We start from the raw sequence: 25,926 nt of genomic DNA, 5'->3' as shown, positions 1-25,926 counted from the left end.
ATGAAGAAACCCTTAGAAAATTTGAAAGAAAAATCATAAGGAGAAATTACGGCTCAATTAGAGAAGGAGAGAGATGGAGAATTAGAATGAACATGCAGATAAATGAACTACTAGAAGGAAAGGACATAGTTAGATTTACCAAGTCACTGCGGTTGGCATGGTTGGGTCATCCATGTAGAAAGGGTGGAAAATGACAAAATGCCCAAACTGATACATAATAGCAAGATGAAAGGGGTCAGAAGGAGAGGTAGACCAAGGACGAGATGGCTACAGGATGTGGATAATGATTTGAAGGCAATGGGAGTTACAAGATGGAAGGAAAAAGCAAGAAAAAGAACTGAATGGAGGCATATCATAGAGGAAGCCAAGGCGCACACCAGGCTGCAGAGCTGCAGATGATGATGAGGTCTTGTTAGGGAATTAGTCTCACGAATAGTTAGAATAACGTTAAATGGTATAGTTTTTTTAATCATTGTTAAAGTCTACTCAAATTCCATTGAGAATTGTATATAGAATGGCGAGAGCGTCAGAAATAAAGGTGTAGGCTTAAGATATGACACATATGTCGGCTTCTCTCGCAACAATTGGCCAGTGTTGGCAACCAAATATTCTCCTGTTTATAAAAACAAAAAACTTTTCGCTCAGGGCAGCATCACGAACAGGCGCTTCTTTAAAAGAGCAGAACAAAATGAAAGTTTTTCTTTGTCTCCAGGAAAAAAAAGTTAAGATTTACTGCCTCACTGCTACCGCGGAAGAACAGCTTCGGTAAATTTCGTCGACGGCAACCCAAAGTGCGAAACTTGTGGAGAACGGGGCCCTTAATGGCGACCCAGTTCGGGTTGGTAATTTAATTCCATCGTCCCTGCTCTACGTTTTGGTGTGTGTGTGTGGGTTTGGAACGACCGTATTTTTTTTCTCACCCTCAAACACACTGCTTGCTCCCATTCGCGAAAATATGTGGCAGGAGAACAACTCACAACCGTTTCAGAGACACTATGCGGAGTCAGACGAACAACGCGGTAAAGCAGGCGTGTACCCGGGTATTGAATTTTATCATTCAATTACTTGATCATTCCCCGGCGAAATTAGAAGGTATCTATTCTCTTATGGAGGTTCGTGCTTGTTTAAGTGCGTACAAATGAGTGTGCGAGTCGCAGGCGAGACGATGGCACGATAAATCGCATAAAAGTTGCACGTATAATTTATTTCCACAATATGTCGTTAGCCCAACCACCTCTTTCACATTAGGAAAGAAGAAAGACGAGTGTTCTATTTCCCTTACGAAGAAAAAGGTCTTAAAAAGACGAAAAGTGAAAATCAAGTGTGAACGGAAGAATTGCGAAGGAGACCCTATTCAGTCTAAAAAGAAATTTAAACCACCCAGAGAAAAGTGGTAAATTTGTTGGAAATATGAATTTTAGGAGCATGGTGTCTCTTTAATAGTGATGTTGAGAATGTATTATTACCACCATCGTATTACGGTATAAGAGATAATTTCAATGAAATTATATGGATTAAGTATAGAATACCTGTAGATATAAGATGCCATTTTTCCCACGAACCAAAAGGGACGGTGGTGCTAGAATGGAAAGTTGTTTTAGGGTAAAAGTAGTCTGATGTGCCATCAGCCCCTGCCACACAACGTAGTGGTGGCTAGCAGGGACCTATGTAATAATAATAAAAAATATATTTATTTAAATTGATACACTTATTTTCTCCACGCAACATTATGAAAAGTAGAATCTCCTCGATAGTAATATCTGCCTCTTGGAAACAGTGAAATCATTCCGTGCACTAACATCGTTCTGTTAAATAATCATTACTTCGTGAGCCAATTAATAAGTATTTGACTATTCACGAGACAAACCCGATGGTTCCTCTGTTCGATTATTGCTAGGACGATTGTTCAAATATTCCCCGTGGACTAGAGTCTTGCATTTCGGCCAACGTGTTTTTTTATGGTCAGAAGAAATTTGGTTTCCGGTAAAAAGTTAGATTTATTGAAATAGTAAAATAGGAGTTCATAAATTAGATCTCGTGGAGCATTTCACTTGTCTTGGAAGTGTTTTCCACCAAAATGGTCAAAGTAGTAGGTACATAGGAAAATGAATTGAATTAGGCAGAGAAACTTTCACAAAGAGTCAGCATTTGATGACTGGGACTTGATGTAAGGATATTCGGAAAAGATTCGTTAAAATTTGATATGGTGTGTAGTTATGTACGACGCGAAAACATGGTCATTGAAGCAGGATGATAGGCGTCAATTGAAGTTATTTCAGATGTGGGTGTGGAGAAAAATGGAGAAGGTTGATTGGCCAGAAAGGAAAACAAACGAGGAAGTGCTAAGTGTGATGGCGGTGGAGAGGAGATTGATGTTAGAAATCATAAAGAGACGGGAAAAATTGATGAAAAGCACATTAATTGGCAATGGGATGTAAAAGACTGATATAGGGGAGAATGTTAAGAAAACGTGGGTTGCGGTAGTTCAGGGGTTGGGCATTGGACTACTGACAGGAGGGCCCGGGTTCGATTACCGGGCAAGCCTCTCGGGGCACTATGACTACACTCACCTCTACTCATCACTACACACGCCACTACGTTAGCTCCACTACACAAAGTGTCTGATTTTTTGGGTACCAGATTCTCCATGGGATAATATAAACGGTATAGGGAAAGCCACTAGCCCCCCTACCCTGAGATGGGAATTCCACTCGCCGTCGGGCTTAGTTCTGGGGTTGATTACTGTGTTAATGGTTTTATGTATATATACTACTTGCATATATGTGTATGTATGTATGTATATGCATACATACATGCATGAACGGGTGGTCTGAAAAGTTTCAGACCGTAAAAATTTCAGAAAAAATGTCTTGGATCTCTGTTAAGTCGGAAACTTTTCAGACCACCCTCGTATATATGTGTTTGTATGTACATATATATGAGTGTATATATGAATATATATATATATATATATATATATAAATAGTGTCAATAATTAACCTTTTAAATAACTTTTACCAAGTATTACCTAATGTAATGCGATTACGAACAGGGACTGTTTTGCTGTTGACCCGTAGTCATTGCCAGAAGGGCTAAATTCCAAGTAGAGTAATTAGTCAGCTGGATAAATAGTTTTCATGATGAAATGCTTTTTTGTAGGCTAGCAGAGAAGCGGTAGTGTCCCCGTTCGGCTCAGTTAACGCGGGGATTGACGTATTGCCCCCTGGGGAACCCCGTTGGACCCGCCCCAGAATGTGAGGGTCGGTATAGGGAAATTAGGGCAGTGCCTTCTCTTCCCAGAGTAGTTTGTTTTATTTTGGCAGTTACGTGGCCGCCCAAGCGCTCCTGGAGCTTCACCTCTTTCAGCTAAGCCTCGAAATTGTCGGACCTTGGCATGAAGGTAGTGACGTCACGGCCTGAGTTGAACATAGTTATTGCGTCGCTACAGAAATCAGGTGGAAGTGCCGAAATTCGCCACCCGTGCTGCCAGATTGACCAAAATTCAACTGGTGGTACCGCGCGTTTAATGAATATAAAGTCATACCTGTGACGTAGGTGCATCTTGTATTGGAATCTACTCTTGTTACAACTAAATATTAAGTAACAGATTTGCACTGTCGACACGAGTGGGGGAATTAGAAAATGACGGACAAAGCAGCAATTCATACAATGGTAAATATAAAAGTCAATCAATCTGTCTGCCTTGTTTAAACAACCAGCGTGATCTCACAATATGTTAAAATTTTTCTTTGCTCATTAAAAGGCTTTTATTCCCAATTCCTTTCCTCACGTAAACCTCACTTGACGGTAATGAATAGTCTCACTAGTCGATTTGATAACATATATTTACGAATATAAGGCGCTTGCCAATTTTCTATAGAAAAATTCAATACACGTGTATCATATCATATCCACCCAATTCCAATGCGCTCTATTTTTATCGGCGTAAGTTTGGGCCAAACTAATTTGATTTCCGTGGCACCATCAATTTAAAACAGTTGGTATGCGTTTAGAATTATATATATATATATATATATATATATATATATATATATATATATATATATATATATATATATATTTATATAATGGGCTGACACAACATAACACAAATAGAAAAGAATAGACACATATAAAAGAACACTTACACGGTAAATTGTTCGAGCTTTCGGCCCTCTCAGGGGCCTTCTTCAAGAGAGTCTCTCTTGAAGAAGGCCCCTGAGAGGGCCGAAAGCTCGAACAATTTACCGTGTAAGTGTTCTTTTATATGTGTCTATTCTTTTCTATTTGTGTTATGTTGTGTCAGCCCATTATTGTGCCGCTCGTATGAGTTTTTCCGGACAATCGTTATATATATATATATATATATATATATATATGTATGTATATATATGTATATATATATGTATATATGTATATATATGTATATATATGTATATATATGTATATATATATATATATATTTATATATATATTTATTCACATATATTCGTATATGTGGGTCGCGGTATTCTACGTGTAGAGAATTGGACTACTGACCGGAGGGTCCCGGGTTCGTTTCCCTGGCAAGTCTCTGGGCACCTACAGCTCCCCCCAAGCTATGTGATTTTTGCGGGTACCAGATCTTCCCGAATTGAGACCTAATGGTCCCTAAAGGGATCATTAGGTTTCAATTTCGCCCAAATAAAAACCTCTATTTATGTATCTAGGAACTGACCCTTCTACCCTGATGAGTGAATTTCACACGCCGTCGTGCTTTGTACTGGTTGAACTCTGCCACCACCTACCAAACCTACCTTGGGGCTGATTACTGTGTTTATGGTTTTTTTATATACATATATGAAAAACATAAACACCGGAATCTACCGTAAGGTTGTTTGGTAGGTGATGGTAGAGTTCCCCCAGTACACGGCCCGGCGGCTTATGAAATTCCCTCATCAGGGTAGAAGGTCCAGTTCCTTTCCTTGTGCCGGTTATGGTTACCCAGGAAGATCTGGTACCCGAAAAATCACTTAGCTCAGGTGGAGCTGCAGGTTCACATAGAGGCTTGCCCGTGAATCGAACCGGAGCCCTCCGGTAGTCCAGTAGTCCAACGTTCAACCAATGGACTACAGCGACCCATACACAAACACACACACACACACACACATACATATACATATATATATATATATATATATATATACATATATATATATATATATATATATATATATATATATATATATATATATATAGTCCTAGCGTTGGACTACCTACCGGAGGGTCCCGGGTTCGATTCCCGGGCAAGGCACTCTGGGCACCTGCAGCTCCACCCAAGCTATGTGATTTTTCGGGTACCAGGTCTTCCTGGGAAACGATAATCGGCACAGGGAAAGGGACTGGCCCCCCTACCCTGATGTGTGAATTTTCACACGCCGTATAGGGCTTAGTACTGGGTGATCTCCTCCATCACCCACTAAACCGACCTTCGGGTTGATTACTGTGTTTATGGTTTATATATATACGAGGGTCATCCGGAAAGTAGTACCCGTTCGTGCCGCATGAAGTGCTGACGACGCGAGTAGCCGCTGGACGAGGTCAGATAGCTTCAGTGGCTTGTCTGCCTTCTCTGAGCCAAGTTGCGTGACGCTAGCATTGCCTGTGTTGTTTCTGTGATTGTTTACAATGTTTAAAAAAATTGAGAACGCCGCCAGTTGTGAAGTGAGGGCAGTGATTAAATTCCTCAATGCAAGAAACGTTCGCCCATGTGATATTCATCGCCAATTAAAGGAGGTGTATGGAGACAATGTAATGGACGAGTCGTCTGTTCGGCGGTGGTGTCGCAACTTCAACATGGGGAGGGGGAACACACACGACGATGAGCGTTCGGAGAGACCGTCTGTCATTACAGACCAACTGGTGAGCTCAGTTGACGAATTCGTGAGGAACGATCGGCGCGTCACAATTGATGACATCTGTGAGCATTTTCCCAATGTTTCTCGAACAATTGCTCATGAAATTGTTAAACGCCATCTGCATTATGCAAAAATTTGTGCAAGATGGGTCCCTCGCGTATCTCAATGAGCTGGCGGCGAAGGACTATGCAGCAGGAATACAGAAACTTGTCACACGTTATGACAAATGCCTTAATTTGCTTGGAGATTATGTTGAGAAGTAGTTTAAAGTATCCTCTTTCAAATAAAATTTTTTATGTTTGTTAATATTCACTTTTTTGTCTTTATTTCACGAACGGGTACTACTTTCCGGATGACCCTCGTATTTATGTATGAGTTCCATCTGGCCACAGAAGAAGCGAGTTGGCTAATTTTAAGGCTTTGTGCTGAATAGGTGATATTTCTCTATGCCAGGGGTGAAGCCGTTCTTGATTCGTTACACCAGATTCCCTATTTTTATTCATTTCCTGCTCCATTCGTGGGTTTAGTAGGTGCGTTGTCCGGGGCCGAAATAATGTGCGTAAGAGCATACCTCTTGCATTGAGAGAGAGCGAAGTCACGTGAGGAAGGGGGGAATTATTTATCGTCCGCTTTTTTTCTCTCTGCCTCGCTTCCTTTCTCACGCAGATATACACTGAGGACTGAATAAAAAGTCAGATAAGCATGGTGGGTGCTGAAGGGGGAGAGACTAGAGGTCCAACCAAGTCCGAAAATTACGGGCGTTGTGGTCGAGCTAAATTCGGCTGAGCATTGAAACTGAAGTTGCTTCATCGCGACACATGAACCATCACACAACAATACTGGAATATTAACTTAGATGAATGGATAATTATTTTCAGGTGGGCATTGTTGCAGATTACACATAAAGCCATGTTAATGTGCTTTGAATATCAGTATGTGGGTGGAAATCAGAGGTAATTATTACTTGATGGATGATCAGTTTGGGTTTAGAAAGGGGAGAGGCACGCGTGATACCATAGCAGTCGTGAGGTCGCGACGTGCAGGGAAGGGGAAAGTATGAGGAATAAAACATGTAAGGACTAATGAGCTTGGAATGGCTTTGGATTGAATGCGTACATTTTGTTCATAAATACCTTATTATCCCACGAAAACTCGTAACAGTTCTCTAGGTCCCTCCGAAAACCTCCCTTAGCTCGATGTAATATACCCAGGTTTGTCAGAGGTCTGATGTTTATGAGTCTTCATATTTTCGTCTCTTCGTCTCACGCCTCCCTTCATTTATTATTAAAATCTATTCCAGAAAAATGAGGGTTTTGGCTCATGTTTCTGGAATAGATGTATTTGAGCTCTGTTGACTATGAGCAGTGCTTTTATGGACTGTGAAAAACTTCTTCGAACAAGTACTCAACCTGCATTCCGATTCCTTAACGGATAGAAACTTTGAGGAAACAAAACATTGAATGTTTTTTCTTGCTGAATTTCCAATTTACTGCATATCACTGAATACTCCCACGATGCCGTGTGCCTGCATATTTCCTCTCCTATCGCATTCAAACGGCTTCGAAGAAATTGCTCGAAATACTACTGCATTAACTTTGACAAGTATCGTCAGCTAGTGTATACACAAATGTGATATATTTTCAGGGAAAAATTCATTCATCTTGATCGAGGTTCGAACCCGGATCCCTGAATTTAGTCCGAATGCCAGTTTTGGTTGTCCTGGCGTCCTTAAACAAGATCCTGTTCGGAACTCATGGAGATGAAAAATAATTTTTTTACCAACGAAATTTTATATTCCCGTAGTTTTTATTCATACTCTTATTCTATATATGGTTTTAACATCAATTTATTTGAGGGTATTTTAGACCGTATTCAGCCACGGATTGACAAGCTTAAGGAAACGAATTCTTGGAATATATACTGTGGATTGAGAGGAAATGGAATAGCGTGCCTTCATTGATATCCATGATGCTATAGAAATTAATGAATGGTTCGTGTTAATCCAGAAGATCTATTTGTCTAAGTCATTTAATTGAAGCTTATGCGGAATTGGATGGGGTGCAACAAGCTTTCTTGTAGTCTTAGAGTAATGAAGATATAAAGGCGAAGAAGCACAAACCGTCTTAGAAGAAAACTAATTAGTGCTCTTATAGTAATTGCCGGCTTCAAAGAGATAAGAGTGGAGTGAATGACCCTATTGTGGTTGAAATATCTTCTTTATGACGGACATTAGATGATGGTAATTAATGATTCAAGAAAAGTCGCTGAGGATGGAGGGTGACTTTTATGCTCAATGGACAAGATAAGTGCGAGGGGTTGTGTGTGAATTGCATCGCAAATAACTTCATCCTGAATATTGTACCGGCAGATATTCTCCGTTTATGTTGGATTCAGAGATACTTGTCTTAAATTCTAGAAACTTTGTGATGGATAAAATACAATTTTTTTGTCTCTCTTCCAACGGCATACGATGCTTGTCCACTAAAAAACGAGATTTAAAAATTATGGAAATACTTTTATTTTTTCATCTATGTCTATGCTATCCACTTCAAAGGAGGTCCCATTAGATATCATTTATTCATGCCAGGGCTTTTTTCAATCATCAAAATACTTCTGCAACTCGATATTTGGTATAGCTTTTAGCTTTCTCAGTGATAAGTTTTTAACCTCATCCGCCAAATGATTGTAAAACGATAGCCCTTTAAGGTTCCATTTATTTTCAGGGACAGAAAAAAGTCACACGGGAGCATGTCTAGAGAAAATGCAGGGTTAGACATCAATGCAGTGCTATTTTTGACCAAATATTGACGAAAATGAGTAAGCAGGTACATTATTTTGGTGTCGCAAAAGCCATGAATTGTTTCGCGACAAACCCGGGCCTTTCTTTCGCATTGCTTCACGCAAACTGCGTTGAACTTCTAAGTTGTGCGCTTTTTTGATCTTTTAACCTTATGGTAAGAACTCATTTTGCACTACGGAAATAACAAAATTCCCGTTATTTTTTTAACACATCCTTGTCTATTTTTACAAGGGAAAATCAATGAATACCTCATTTTCGGGCGTAACGTTAAGGAAATTTTTCATGATGAAAGATGACACTAGGCTTTTCCACAGAATAGTGTTAATATGACCTAGGTTTTGTTAGAGTAGGAAAACTTAAGGTCACATCAGTTTTATCGATTGGGATTAAAGGAGGCATAAGAAATGAGTCACATACACGAAACTTTGTATTAATTTTGAGTATTCCAAACAAGTTTATTTTAGTGGTATACGTTATATGACGGAAATGCTGCAAAAATGGTTCGCTAACTTGGCGCCCATTGTCTCAATCGTTGTATACAGTAGCGTCCTAGGGTCTTCCGAGATTTTGTTTGAATGCGAAGGGAATACGAAGTAATAGATTGATAAAGGTCTTTATTTGGGCGAAATTAAGACCAAATGGCCCCTTCTTCCATTCAACCCATTGTCGTATTCATATTACATTAGCCATAAAATTTATAATTGCATGAATACACATAAATACATATAGATAGACATACATACATTATGCACAGAGTTGCACATCGAAAAAAAATATATGCATACATCCATGCATACATACATATATATAAATTAAGTAAGCACCTAAAAATTCACACATACTCAAAGTAAATGGCCGCGAAGAAAGGGAGCAGTAAAATAGGGAAAGTCTAAGCAAAGAATGAAGTATGTGGGAAAAAACTGGGAGAGCGTGTAACTAAGTAAGTATCATGAGCACGGAAATGACGAAATTGAGGTATAACTTAAAAAATTCTTTTGTATGGAATACGGAAAAAGTTGAATCCAATATTTATGCAAGTGGAGAATGAATTCACCCAGTAGAAAGGGATGAAACATTGACCGAGTTTCGTAGTCGTAGTTTTATTGACTAGTAGCTTAATATATATTGCATTAGTTTAATTTCAATCCTTTCCGAGCGTTTGACACAAAGAATAATGAGGATTTACAAAGTTTTATTGTGATATTATTCATCATGGAATAATTCCACAAAGTGACGCCTGAAACAATAAATTATATCAAGTGCGCTAATTAGAGAGGAACGCAAAAAAAGTACGCCCCAGAGAGATGCTGAGTATTATTACACAATGAACAACGCATCTCTGTCCCTGGAGGATTATGGAGAAAATAAGTTGGACAGAGTGAAAAAAAACAATGCTGTTTTCTTGGACATAGAGATGAATTTGCATTGGTAAAACATCAGAAAAGGCGGTGAAATGGAGGGAAAATAGAGAGGTGAAATGGCCAGGAGGATGAAGTCTGTGAGGGAAGGTACGACGGGGCGGTGTAGATGAAGGAAGACGGCATAGGCTTTTTTAAACCGCAAGAAGACATGTAGAAGTTACGAAAAATGGAGGAAAAAATGACGTACAGTAAAAAAAAAACAGAAAACAAAATCTCGCCTTACGTAGATGAAAATGGTCATTAAGAGACTCTCCAAAAAACTAACTTCACGAGGAAAAGTACAGTTTCTATGAGAGAATATAATGAATGCCTGCGATCATTTCTTCCGCTTGGTAAATTGGCATTCTTTTTTCATCGGGGAAATTATTCCCTGTAAAGCTATTTGCCATTGATGTGTAAACTTTGCTTTTGTTCTTCGTTCGTGAAAACTGGCGGATATTGACCTCTAGGGAGATTTATTGCTCAGTTAACCTACCGCAAGGACTTACCGCAGGGTCAGTAACCATTAAGGTCCATGCATGATAAGAAAGCTTCCTCCTTTTATGCTCCAAATAAAGAAAATTACGGTAGATATTTCCATGATGGACATTTCAAAAAAGTGCCGCGATTCCCTCGCCTGTTAAATTAGGGGTATCGGAATATTATTTTTGAACGTAAATTAACGAGCGTTCGCATGCTTGGAGTTTTGTATGTCCACTTTTCCTTCATCTTTCACACACTCAACTTGTTTCTAGATACAATTCTTACATTTTTCCAGTTTGTGAACAGATGATGTAACTCTTCATCGAAAAATGACGAATTTTCATTGTTCAAGAAGGATTCTATGCATGAATAGCCTTTTCAACTATTTGCATTCCAAAATTTTTAGTGGCACCTTAATCTGCGGTTTGAAGGAACTAATAAATTTCTATCCGTGAAATTTCGTTGTCTGTGTGTGTATATATATATATATATATATATATATATATATATATATATATATATATATATATATATACAAATGGGTCGCGGTAGTCCAGGGGGTAGATCGTTGGACTTCTGATCGGAGGGGACCGGGTTCGATTCCGGGTAAGGGACTCTGGGCACCTGCATCTTTTTCGGTTTTTCGGGTACCAGATCTTCCTGGAAAACCATAACCGGCACAGGGAAAGGAACTGGCCCCCCTACCCTGATGTGTGATTTTCACAAGCCGCCGGGCTTAGTACTGGGTGAAGTCTAATATCACCCACGAAACCGACCTTCGGGTTGATTACTCTGTTTATTGTTTATATATAACTACACACACACACACATGTATGTATGGGTCACATTTTTTCCCTCTTCTTCTCCTCTCTCTTTTCTCAATTTTTCTTTTAACTGTTTTTTGCCCATACTATCCTACCTAAAAGCCTTCCGTATCATTTGGATAGTTTCCGCCCCACTCTTTTCGAGTTTAAAGAAAATCTTGATGCAAATCGTTGATTACATATCTTTCATCATTTATAGTAATAACGTACTCAGAGACGAACGCAAAAAAGGTACTGTAAATCAATGCACGCTACGCACGAATTAACTCGTTTCGTCGGTGACTACGGCGAGTTCGTTGAGCCATACTGCGTTTGCTCGCACTCCACAGAGGTCTCTTGAACGTTCTGGCGCGGAGTTTAGAACGCGGATTGGATACTTATGGGACACACTCAGTATTCACAATGAAATGAGATATGAATAGGGAACATGAGAATACGAACGGAATTTGGCGGGGAAAGTTGTAGGAAGGAAATTCCGAGCAGAAGAAAAGACCTTTAATCTTGAATGGATACAGTGTCCGCAGATTTACCAGGCCGATGCCTTGACCGCTTCGCCATGCAGAACCCATAATTCCTGTTGGTATCTGTGGTGGGATAATCGAATTCGGGCTAACTTTCCACACAAGGTTTAACCGCTTATTTCCGTGTAAAATACCCCTTTTGTTGATCAAATTGAATAAATTAATGAATACTTCATAAAAGATTAAGATAAAATCGGGTAGGAGAAAAATTATCTTTTGAAAGATAGATAGACAAAAATAATGATTCATTGATTCATATTTTACGGCCTTGCATGAATTGAGGGAAATACATAGAAATGTCTTCAAGCAAAAACTGTTATGGGATTAAGATGGGTATGGAGATATGAGTCAACCAAAAAGTAATAGGTGCATGCTTTGGATGAATGACGACATAATAAATCAGAAAATAATCCTGTAATTGGTGGAAGACTTCAGGAAAAAACGTTTAGGGAAGAACGACGCAATCTTTTCGGGAAAGAAGCCGGGGAGAAGAAGTCTTTTAAAGGGCAGGAGGGAATGGTAATAGGACGGAAAAGGGAATTTTCCTTAAATTGGGTCCTCGCGGCTGGAGAAAGAAGATGAAAGGCCTTTTACCAAGTACTCAAAGGTCTTTCATTTGATACATCCCAAAGTCTTCATGATTGCATCGAGACCGATGGCAAATTTCTTTCGACCATCAACAAGAGTACACCATGCATCACAGCCGAGATTTTTTTTTCAGATAGGCGTACCGCTATTGCCGTTTCATTTCCGGATAAGGGGAGTCAAAAAGCTTCCATTCAGGTGATCTCAGGAAACCTATTCCCTTCACTAAATGCATCCACACGACTCCAATTTTACATAACGTTTTACTTTCGTCTCCTTAACTCTAATAAGCTACTTCATTAGTAATCTTCCGTTCCTTATGGACTTATATTGTAATGTTTCTCGGATTGAGAGTCTCTTTGACGGCATAAACTCTTTATTCTTCTGCTCGAACCTCCTCTGTCTAAAAAATAATCACTCTTCTTATGTTATTTAGAAACGAAAAAAATGGAAATGTTTTCTGTTGGATATACTGAAAATTAATCTGGCTGAAATTTTTACAGTTTTTACATGGGTAAAGGAGGGTAGCTTTGTCTCTCCAACTTCCTTTTTCAATAAGGCGAAAAGTTGTCGCTCTTTTACTCCCAAATTTCCTCTCTGCCGGTTTTTGTCATCCCTGGAAAAATTACTTCCGTCAGCCACACCGTTGAATGAATAATCATGGAGAAATTGACCTTTACATGAGAAATGAAACGGGTTTTTACTCTTGTTTTCCCACCATTTTCTCCTTTCTTAGGACATTTTTAGTCCTCTTTAAAAAATATGAAAAATTAATTTCAAACACAAGTGTATACGTAATATTGCAGAAGGATAATGTTTTTAGGTTTCATCTTTTTCACATATTCTCCATGTGTACGAAACTTTATTGCTTCAGTATTCCATGAGTGAATAAATGATAAATACTTACCGTATTACTTGGTTTTATGGCAAATTATAATGGCAATCTAAATTTTATGACTGCTGGCATTCTTATTTTATAATATTGCTTGGGAGTCTGTACGCTGTGTGAAACCCGCGCATCAACAGACTAATAAGAGGGACTAGTCCCTTATTCCCTATGCCGCCTGTGGCTTTCAGGAAGATCTATTACCCATTTAAAAATGAGCACAGCTTGTTTGAAGCTGTGTTAATTTGACCAAACCACCTTAGGAAGGAGTTGGCCTCCGAATATCTAGAATACGTGCGAGTTTCATTTGTGTGTGTTTCTCTATGTTATTGTTAACTAGCGCTATTTCATTTTCCCGTTGAAGTCATTATTCACATCCGTGAGACATTCTCTAAAGATGTATACATACATATATGTCTGTAACTCTGAAAATTTTGGAATACATGCCAATGTCCTTTTTAACGTTTCTATCCATATTCGTGTTTACCAACGGCATCTCGTTGATTAATTTGATATATTATTCACATTAGTGAGGCTTTCGTGAGTATAAATATATATATTATTGTAAATAAAGGTTGTTTGGATTATGGACTGAAAAATAGATATTTAACGCCCACCTCTGTCTGTAATACGGTTTAGATTCTTTTGCAGCCCTCTCATGTGCCATTATGACACTGTAAAGTTCTAAATTACGACGAAGGTGTTCTCGTTTATTATTAGTTTTTACCAGGAACTGTGGCGAAGCGAAATGGCAATATCGTTCAACTGTGAAAGTATGACGAATGACCATCCTGTTCTTCAACCGGAATTATGCGTTAATTATAGGAATATAATGATATGTACACCGACTACTCTTTTCCCTTTCTAATATTTTTGGACGCTGAATGAGCAGGCCCTTTTCCTGCGGCGGTTTTCAAGATAATGAGTATGGGAACTTCCTCAATTTCCACGCGGTCCTAAAATTGCCAGTCGCCAGCGCGATTAGATGTCGTAGAACCCGCGCACAGCACGACGTAGGTCAGATTAAAGGGGAGTAATTTAAAGTGATTGCTTCCAACAGCTACATTCACGGCGCGGCTTGTAAAGGAATGTAAGCAGAAACTACCGCTGCGTATTAAATCTAGAGGGAGTGAAAATTCTTTCTGTTCGAAATTCACAAGCAGATTTGCCAACAAGATTTAAGTTCCTTAAATACACGTGCATTTGGATAATCCCTTAAATTACTAGAGTAATATATGTTTCAGCTCATCATGAAACAAGGTCTTTTGATAACAAAATTCTGTTGTTAGAGTTGGAGAGGCGGAATATTTGTAAATATCCACCACGATTGGGAAAAATCTTTGTGTTTGGTGCATTTTGCGTTTCGCAGATGAATTTATTTAGAATAAAATCTTGAGACAGATTTGCAATTTCCTTGAGCTAATTCGTGCGTTGTAACATCATAATAATTATGTAATGGCAGGTTTACACGATAATTATTTCAGCAGTAGAAGCACATAGTTACGAGAGGAGATGGACAATGGACTGGCATTTACTCCATTTACTCCATAGATTTGGGTAATTTAATTGAGGTGTATAATAAATGAATTAGGGATGGTTGGAGGGAACTCGGCGACGGCATTAGCATATTCTTTGACGTCTTAGATTCACATAATTAAAGTCCCATTCTACGGATGGTGTACTTCCCTTAAGGTGCTCTCTACAACTAGGGATCGGGATACCTCTGAAAAATCCAGCCAACCTCGGGCCTAAATCCCCGGACCCTCCTCGTGGATGGGAGTACATTAGCCACCCTTCTAGCCCCATCCCCTGATTACTTCATTTACTTGAAATCAGTATGCTCTATACGTGTATATTATATGAATGCGAGATTGAAACTAAGTCGGCAATGTGTAATTTTAAAAGATACATTTCCCTTTCGATTTTTCGATCGCGCTGCATGTTTTTCTCTCTGTCGACGGCAGCTTTTACACTTTTTTGAAATGAGTATTTAGTATTAGCCATCTCGGATTCCGCTGAGGACACGGCTTTGATATTGGAGGAAATATTATCCGCCTAACATTTAAAATCACGAAGGTTAAAAAGAAAAATTTGGGCAAGGAATCGCAGTTGCAGCGGAACGGTTGGCAACAGTAATGAAGTTTTGCATTATATACATCTACGCAGCACTTCACAAGCCGCCTGGGAGGCATGTGGCGAATCTGGTTTTTAGGTCATCAGACTTTAGTAAATAAATGGCTTAGGGTTCGAGTGTTATTGGTTGGCTGCTAGGTTTCTTCGGCCACAGTGTTTTTCCCATGGAATTTGGAAAGTTTTTACGATTATCATGTCGCAACGGTGATTAATTAACATCCATCATAATCTACTTTATTTGGCCTGAAATACCATTCTTACATGCTATGATGCATTGCATAACTAATGCCATACTTAATTTTTTATATTTAGTAAGTAAACGGATATAGTTGATGAATTCGTGTACTCAGGCCAGTGCCACCGTATCGTCGTAGGAATCATGACGGTTTCTTCGCATTCAGATGGAAATTGCTCAAAGAAAAAAAGGACATGTTTTGGGAATTAAAGATTAGGTCGGGTATATGTATAGGTTGTTTAATGGTAGACAAAATGTCTTCATCTTAAGGCCTTAATTGATTACTCAAAAATCGTGCCTTTTTTCGAGGAAAAACGTTGACATTTTTTGTGAAAATCTGCATATTGGAATGTGAATTTATAGTCTGGTGGCTATAATAGTTTGGCCTAAGCCTTGAATCTGGTCCCTTCGCCAGGGATTTGTCGGGATATTCGATAGTATTCCACGTGGCCATCTCTTGGAGAAGATTCAAACAAAATTTCAGGTCTGCCAGCCAGACGAGAGACGTTAAAATATTTTGGCTCCCACAACAAGCCCTCTCTCCATTAAGGGTGTAGGTAATCCTATCTCCAGATCTAACAATATCCTCTGTAATTCCTCCATGACCCTAATTACCCTGACCTTAACGCAGTTACCCCAAAGAACACAAGGAGTGAGAGGAGGCACTATGGCAAGCCGAGTCCTCTCTTGATGCAGGCTTTTCAGGGCCTTGAAAGGGGATTGCCGAGGAGCATGAATTTTACTAAGAGTACACCTCTTGTTTGCACCTACTACGACGCGCTTTTCACCCTTATCCACTCTTGGGTCAGAAACTCGGGAATAAGATGCATAATCCCCTTGGGTATTCGTGCTAATAGGAGCGGACCGTAACACGACGTTCGTTTCGAACGTAGAGGAGGATAATTCATCCTCTGAATGCGATTCATTAGCAAGTCCTTTGCGTGCGAAAGTTTCGCGAGAATAAAAGCTATAACGCAGCAATACGGTAGAGAGATGAACATCTCTAATAACAGTAAGAATGCTGACTATTTTATAGGGTCAAAATGGAGGTTTGAATGGATAACTTTGTTTTATAAAAAAACGAAAGTTTTTATCACAAAATATTTTATTTCCCAACTGAAATCCTGTTGAATTCCACCGAAAAACCATTTCACCGCAACTACGTAGGAAAAGAAACACGAAGATTCCGAGCGAAAAAGATAAGGAACATGCGTCTAAATATCGGAAATAATAATTGCTGGCGTTACATGGAAATAATGAAAGAATTACAGTGTTCATTTTATTCTAAAGAAACAAACTTTTTCCGTGTCGTCCTCTAAATTAAGAATTAATAAAATTTGAGTTTTGCCTGACATGCCTGATAATTTTTTTTCTTCGGAGTTATGGAGGAAAGAATTTAAAGCATGTACTTAATTAGCTGGGAATAAATTTTTCACGGTGTTCATTGATGGATAATAAAATTAAAACGTATTGTTAGAGAGAACACATATACAGTTTGTTAGTATTCTTCCCACATTTTTGGGATAATGAAAGTGATTTATAGCTAGCATCTGTTTTTTTGTACATTTTTTGCAACTACGTTCGCGGAGAACTCTCTCCATGTCACAGAGGCAACTTAAGAAGTAATTCAAAGTCGCTTCTAAAAAGTCTGAATCATTGCTGTCAAAAAAAAAATACCGTCTTAGTCCATATTTTGAAAATGACTGACAGAACGCTTCCTGTTTTACTTTTGGGAGAGGAAAATTCATATCAAAACTCGGGGGTAAGTAAAGCAAGTGATACAGTTTGGGGAACGAAATTGAAGCATTCCATTAGCCACGGTTAATAGTATCCCGATTGTTGGTTTACTAAGAGGTACAACGCTAACACAGTCGGCTTGGAAGCATTCCTCATTAAGCTAATGGATCCTGATTGAAATATTATATTTCAAAGCAAACAGAAGCAGTTATTGTGTGAGAATTTTAGATTTCTCTTCCAAACATTGCTGTAGTACGAATATTAGCCAACCACACCGCCGTTAGGTGCGATGAAAAAGAAACTAAAGACGATTTAAGCGACTTCTGACTCTTTGCGCATTGATTTCTTCGTACTCTTGCTATTAATTCCTTTGATGTCCACCTCGTCCGAATTATTTGCCAGAGCGACATAATGAGCGCTAAATTAGTTCTCTTCTAAATTTACATCCATCCCTGTGCAAACCCATTAGGATTTACGGAAATGTGCACGGAAGAATATGGATGGTGGACAAGTGGCCAAGAAGCTTTCATGTAGTGGAAAGAGTTGATGAAGAGAACTACGAGTAATCATGTGGTGAAAAGATTTGTGAATACTTCAATGCGGTAAAGGAGAGAAGTTCCTTGCGATAAATTCAAAAGAGGTAGAAAAGTGAATGCGGAATGTAACGAAAAGAAGTGGGATGTTGGAGAATGTTTACATAGGAGGAAATTGTTGGGCTAGCAATGAATTTTATATTGTATGTTGGAGGGATTTTAATGGCCAACGATAATGAATAGGGGAAGAAGATAGTAAGGAGATGAGGGTTGGGAGAGGATTAAAGATTAACATTGTGACCCACGGGGCTCGATCGCTCATTGGAGAATCCTTCGAGTAGCGCCTTTAGGGACGAGTTGGATGTTGGTTGCATCTTCACTGTGTGCACAAGATAAGGAGTGGTAACCGTGGCATATTAGGTCCGTCCCAAAAGTAGTATGAAATATTTTTTCCCGGATAGACGGACTGACGAGCGGCTGTTTTTCTGACTTGGATCGAGGGAGGGAAGTACCACGAAAAGCTGTAGGCGAATCGTTCGTTCGCGAAACCTCTATAACGTGACCTCGTTACGCTTCGTCATGAACCAGTTTTTGGAACAGCGCTACGCCATAACATTTTGCGTGAAACTGGGAAAAACCGGGAGATAGATTCATGACATGCTCAAGGCAGCTTATTGTGATAACGCCATGGGTAGAGCGAGTGTTTTTGGGTTGCATAACTTGTTTCGGGAGAGTAGGGAAGAAGTTCAATACGCCGATCGATCAGGACACCCTTCGACCTCAAATAGTGGCGTAATTCTTGCTAGAGTGAAGGCTTTGTTGGACAGAGGTTGTTGATTAAGTGGTCTCATGGTTTCTGATGAACTTGGCATCCTTAAAAGTGATGTACATGGACTTGGGACCGGAAATATGTAGAAGGTATGTTGCGAAGTTGGTGCCGCAAGTGCTCTCGGACGAACTAAAGTAAAATCGCACGCGGTTCTGTCAAGAACTTCTCGTGTGAGGATCCAAATTTTGTAGACCATGCCCCACCGGACTTCTCTTCCCCCGCCCCAAATCCGTTCTGAATGGCCGTCACCAAGGCTCGGTGAAAGCGTTACAACAGGCCGTGACGAGGGAGCTTAGCAGCATTCTGGGTGCTGCCTTCCAGAAGGCGTACGAGGCGTGGAAAACCCCCCGACAGCGGTTTGTGGACTCACAATGGTGCTACTTCGAAGAATTAGGGGAGGGGAGGGGAGGTAATGCAGAAATGTTGGACGGAATGAAGGGAGAATGAAAGATGCGGAATTAAGGAACCAGTTACGAAAGAGGGATACTAATTAGTGTGGAATAACACCGTTTGTAGCATTTATGCGGTTAGGGATGTCGGGTTGTGTCTTGTTAGACGCTAAGCCTAGAAACGCAACGATGTTCAGCATGTGTCCATCCGAAACTTAACCTTAAAAGTAGGCTGCAAAATAATGAATCACTGCTTAAATAATGATAAAATCGAGGACAGTCCGATAGATGATGTCATCCTTTTCCAAGAGGATACCCGGCAGCTTTGATGTTGTCATAGAAACGCGTAGTTGCATACGTTTTCGTGGACGTATTTTTTTCCAGAATTCAGGGCATGTAGGTTTTTTGTATATGCTTCAAAAAATCGTCAGAATGATTTCCTTATATTTTTGTACAAATTCATGGCAAAAGTGATGTCCCACAGAGATGGCTTGCATTCTCTCACTCTGATTGATGATCAAATCATACTGAAAGGAAATACGATGCCTTTCATGTTGGCGCAGGAAAAAAAAATTGGAATGACGTTGACGTCTATTTGCAGATTTCAAAAAGTCAAGTTCAAAAATTCCTGAAAGGAGACCGAGGGAAGTGACGATTTTTTTGGCGTTTTTTACCGCAAAAAAGGTCGATGCAATCAAGGGATACGTCGAAGCGTAGCGTTTTCAAAGCAAACTGCGAAAAGGGTCGCGTATGTTAATGGGTCAATGTGTTGTCGCGTTAGAGAGACAGAAATATTTTTCTTTCCTCGACCGCATTGCACCTTTAAACGGAGTCGAATAGGACTGCAGGAACTGTAAATGGATGCCCTAATCCCGGGCAAGTCTCTGGGTACCTGCAGCTCCACCCAAGCTATGTGATTTTTTGGGTACCAGATCTTCCTGGGAAACCATAACCAGCATAGGGAAAGGAACTGACCCCCCTACCCTGATGTGTGAATTTCACACGCCGTGGGGCTTAGTACTGGGTGGACTCTACCATTACCTACCGACCTTCGGGTTAATTACTGTATATATATATATATATATATATATATATATATATATATAATATATATATAATATATATATATATATTATATATATATATATATATTATATATATATATATATATATATATGTATATTTATATGTACACGTACACAAATGTGTCTTTGTGTGTGTAGGCTGGAAATGGCCTCATTGATTTGAGGAGAGGGAGAGAAAGAGTGGGGAACACAAGCACGTCTCGGCCCCCCACAATTGAGGGCTAATTTTCCCAGAACAGGGTTGGTTTCCACGGGCTGCGCGCCCTCAAATTATCCCTATCTGAAATCTACTTATTTTTTCGGTATCCGCCCGAGAATACGTGGTCCACGGCGAGGGGTCCGTTTTAAAGACCCCAACGGAAGGAAAGATTTGCTGATGGGACGACAAAACAGTCCACGTCTTTTGCTGCTCTTTGTTCCGAGCGTTTGCATTGGCGGAAGTGGTTCTGGTTTCATCCTGCGGGAATTACATCGAGCTGAGAAAACCGTTGTCTAGTGTTCAAAATTCATGTTTTCGAAATAATTTTTTAATTCAATTGTGAAATTACCAAGACTTATGTGATAAAATTAATAATTTTTTTGCGTTGTTCTAATTCACGGATTTTATGTGCGTTAGTGCTTGCATATTTTTATAACCTAGGTGTGCATTAAATCATTGGAGAAAATTTTGTATGCACCGAAAACGTTTTTGCACTAACTGTGTACTAGCCTGGTTTAAATGGGAAGAATGGAGGTGCAAAACCTTTTAAAGGGTGCCGTTAATAGAAGGAATGAATCAGCCAAAGTTTCACAATATTCTTTCATATTGACATTTATTTTCAATCTTAACATTAGATTATTTTTCAACTCCACGTATTTTATAATAATATCAAAAAACTTTCTTGTCTCGAACAGTTTTTGGAGACATTTTCTTGGGCTATTTGTCGTTTACCATACGAATAGCAATTATTTACGTACCCTGCTTCACTACATTGTAAATTGCAGTAATATTGATGGTTATTTTATTGACACTCTAATTTACATTACCGAATTGAAAATTTAATATTCATTTAGAGAGCTATGCTATAACTTTACTTTTCAGGAATAGATAATGACGTTTAAGGGCGAATCTCTTTGATTATGCTTAGTGAATTGAAAGATTATGATCATCCAAGTGGGTGAAATTCTTATGATATCCGATTTCCAATTATCAATCACCACCATAACGAACGACAAAACACCTATCATAGTGACTCCTTCCAAACTTACTCCACCTGAATTTAATTGAAATACGAAAAGTGCAACATAATTCTTTCTAATAAAAAAGGGGTGGTATTTGCAGGCCATAGTGAAAGAATAATTTCGATTAACAAAGTCTATACACATACGTAACTCAACGAGCTATGTTTTCTTCAAATGCTTGTTGAGGCTTTATCTTTAACTCTATTGGTATAATTTTACTCCCAGAATTTAAGCTTCATTTAATCATAAAAATCCAACAATACCGCCTATTTTAAATTGATAACCTGATAATTGTTGAAAAGTCTATGAAAATTAAACCTCTGGGTTTTGAAATATTTTTAAAGTGGAATTTTCTTTTCCAGAATAGAGGAGATATAAATTAATTCCTGAATTCATTACTTCAATGTACTCGTCTGACCACTGCATACGTTTTATATTTCACAAAAGAGATTCATGTTTATTAACTATGGAGATTCCTGTGGATTTTTTGTTATTGCGACATACTTTAATTTATCACTTTTTAATATTCACTCCTGTCATTCCTGTAGCTGATCCTGTTTATTCAAATAGCACTCCATCTTGAGTATTCGATATGTAGCTGATATTATTTTCTAAGCTAAAAGAAATGAGCTCTTCAAACGCACACCATATTAGATTTTTAGATTTATCCCTTATATTGTTATTTCGCATAAATGTAATGAGATGCTGTGTGCAAACATACTTGCCATGACCACTCCCACCCCACGAATTGAGGAAAAGGAGAGCGATTATAACAATAATTTAGACTGCCTCCACCTTCATAAATTTCCATCAAAGAGATTGCGAAATTGGTTTTCTAATTCCTGAATAAATGAGAAAATGGGGTATTTTTATGCAAACATTTATTCAATTAATTACATTGGCATCATTGGTTAATCTGTAATTTTAGGAGACGCCAAAGCATTTTTCACAGTCTTGAAAGAACGTCACATTCAAGACGAGTTTTAACCTTTCATGGCCACTGGATACGTACTAATGTGAGGAAAAGAGGGTAAAGATGGAAGTTGAGGATGGACATGTATACCTGCATAAATACATGTCCGTCCCATCACATTAAGGGGAAAGTCAATTTAGTTCCGTGGAAGGAAGAGTATGAGGGACATACTTAAACTGTTAAGAAGGACGAGGAATGAAAGGGAAAAAAAGATTTCTCATATCGCTAGCCGACATTTTTAATACGTCAAATTTTCTACTTTTGTTTATTTTTCAAACAGAAATATAATATTTTACTTATAATATGATGGATTGGGCTTAATAATAATAACGGAAAGGTTCAAGCTGCTAGAAGAGGCAATAATAAAAATTGTTGAATATTAAAACTGTTATTCATTCACAGCATCATAATTATTTATTATTGCCATATAAACAGTATAAAAGTGCACAAATAAATTTTTCCGAGACCTCAATGAACTTGAACTCATGCTAGATATGAATCGCGTCCGTAGGAAATGCTACAATTGTAAAAACTAGCAGTAAGTATTTTCATCTAAATAAGTATTGAGTCATCATTATCTTGAGGCGGAATGATGTTAATGTTTTTAATTTTGCATTAACTAAATATTTTCATGATGCTATCATAGAAAGCCAGTTTCCATTATCAAATTTTGTTATATTTCTTCTCGCCAAAAAAAACGCGGAATAAAGTTTTTCATTTGGTAAAAGTTCATGGGTTATTTAACATCCTAAATATGAGATGAATTCACGTTGGGCACCTGGTGTATTTGCATTTCTTTACTGGATCGATTAGCTAAGTGCATACCTACTTTACCCATTGTGTGAAAACCATTTTACGCCTGCATATTCATCACATCATAATCCTTGCATATCATTGACCCATTTTTAAAAATACTCGTATATTGAAGTGAAACGTTGCCATGTCTGTCGTCTATCCATCTATCCTCTTTGTGTGTCTTTCCATCTTTTTTTTCCCTCTTTTTTCTCTCTTTTCTCTCTCTTTCTATGTCACGCACCTACTCCCGTGTCTGCAATGCACTCCTCCTTCGTACGTTTAAAAAAAACTACAATTGCAACTCTGAAAAAAAACACTACGGTGGTGTTGGTGATGGTGGTGATGGTGTTTGACGAAAACATTATATTTAAAACAAAATAAAAAAATCCAAACCCGCCGCGCGCAATACATTGGATACCTAAAACCTGATAGCAGAGGCGAAATTTTTCAGAGGTGAGTTCAGAAAAAAAGTTTAATGATTAATTTTTTTCGAAAAATTATTTAATTAAAATTTGTTTGTCTTATCATTTTTTTTACTAACTGTTTTAATGTCTTGGTTGATGTTTGTTTGGCGGAGATGTTTGAAAAATTCGGCTGATTAGTTGAAACTGATGGATAGGCTGCTTTTTCGTTTCTTTTGGGTGGTAAACAAGATATATATGTGTGTGTTTTATGTATGTATATATATATATATATATATATATATATATATATATATATATATATATATATATATGCATACGTCATTTATTTCAGTTTTAGGACATGATGGCTGTCGCATTGCACATTTTTCTGTCTTTCCGTCATATTTAATATGCTTGCCTTATCTGTAGTTGATAGATTTACGTGTAGTGTGGTAGTACACTGTTTATTCATAGATGATTCTTTCCAATCTCATCGCACGTCCGTTCTAATGCATGTGGGGCACTTGCATCGAAATGGGAATGTCTAAGCTTATTTCGGAGGACCACTTCCTTCTAAAAATGTCCATTTCTTATTTCGTTCTCTCCTACCTTTCCTCTTAAACAATGCCAATGAATTTTCTTTTTCTTATGCATAATCACCTTGGGCTCCGGTTTTTGCATGGCCATATTTGAGTATCTTTTTATTCCTCTTGCATTCACAAAAGGCCTGCTCTTTATTGTTTCTCCCTTTTAAAACTTCTCCCTGTAGAATCCTCGAAATAATTTTTCTCTGAAATTTGTTTTGTCTGAGGGGAGACGGAGTACGTGTTTCTTTATCTCGATATTATTAATATTTATTAGTAAAAATTCAAAGCTTATAATATTGTTAAAAAACACCGTTGTGATCCCAAAATTTCGTTTGCTTTTCAGCGTCCCTTTAACGACTATTTTCTATCAACAAATTCAAGATTACTAATTCACTTAGATGGGATTAGTTAATTGAAAAACCTTGGCTATGTATTATTGTGAGTAATGTTTAATTATGAAATATCACGTCCAACGTTTTCTAATGAATATACGAAATTCAAGTTTACGTTGATGGTGGTTTTTTTTCTTTGCCCTTTATTGGGAAATCTATGGAATCGTTGACTTTCTTTCTCTCTATATATTTTTATTTTTTGGATTTTGGCTTTATTTAAAAAATTTTGAGCCATTACCTCTTTCCTGTCGAGATGCGAGGAGCATTAACGTTGGAAAAATAGGCTTAACAAATAAGGAAAACTCTTTCCTTATTTGACAAACTTGTAAAGGGTCAGCATTAGGTTTTAACCAATGTTTTTACAAGTATTCCAAGCATTTTATCAATATAGAATTAAAAATTATTTCATTAAATTGATTGTAAATTTTGAGTTAATTAATCGTGTTAGGTTTTTTTCAATAACCCGAAGGAGCCACTTTCGAACTTGGTGAAACTTCTATGCTTAACAGTTTTAACTCATCCCGGTGCGGAGGATTCTTAGAATGTGGAATTTTATTCGGTAAAAATGTAAATGAAGTCCAGGCGTGGTATCATTAATAAGTAAACTGGCATCGAAGAATGGAGGAAAAATTAGGAAGAAAAAAAAACTGTCGCTCTAAAAAAAGTGCCAGGTCTTAGACATGCGTACCATCACGGTAAGAATTTTTTGTAATATCGCGGAGACGGGTTCGTTCTGGATGTTAAACAACGTGCTTTAGGAGACAGTAATTGCACGGATGTATTAGTCTCTATGGGGGTGTTTGACATGCGTAGAATCATTTTTGTCCCCTCTCACCCCCATGTACAATCTCCGATCTCCCGTGATTCCAGGCTCATCCCAACCCCGCGGTCAACTGGAGCGAGTGGCTTCTGCACGCTTTAAGGCTGCCCAACCCCATGATCCAGGACGTGCCCAACAGGCCGCTCGACTACTACACCTGCCCGTTCCGGAAGTCGAAGATCGACCGGTGAGTGACCACTCCATTCTGAAATATTGCTAAGGAAACAAGTTCAAGGAAGAAATTTGTTTTTTCTCATGGAGGTTGCCATATTTGTGCGTGTCAATTCTACATAAAAAATTAGTGTTAAGTTTTCGAAATATGTAAATGAATATATGCATGTATATCTCGTATAAAATATGTGTTGACCGATAGTTTCTCGTCTGTGCTGGCCGGGCG

At 38.4% G+C, this 25,926-nt stretch overlaps 1 protein-coding gene across 1 annotated transcript in view; it reads left to right on the top strand.

Moving 5' to 3' along the window:
• The window catches only part of LOC139700268 (anoctamin-7-like), a 540,106-nt gene that overhangs the window by 124,009 nt on the left and 390,171 nt on the right, over window positions 1-25,926 (top strand). The window contains exons 5-6 of the mRNA XM_071598904.1: window positions 23,759-23,779; window positions 25,580-25,716. Of these exons, the coding sequence (XP_071455005.1) occupies window positions 23,759-23,779; window positions 25,580-25,716 (158 nt within the window). The remainder of the gene's footprint in view (window positions 1-23,758; window positions 23,780-25,579; window positions 25,717-25,926) is intronic.

This window comes from Hetaerina americana, unplaced genomic scaffold, assembly GCF_022747635.1.
Source record: "Hetaerina americana unplaced genomic scaffold, ioHetAmer1.1.p SCAF_10, whole genome shotgun sequence".
In the NCBI taxonomy this organism is placed as follows: Eukaryota; Metazoa; Arthropoda; class Insecta; order Odonata; family Calopterygidae; genus Hetaerina; species Hetaerina americana.
Note: the sequence above shows the minus strand (reverse complement) of the source record. Positions and strands in the feature narration are given on the sequence as shown.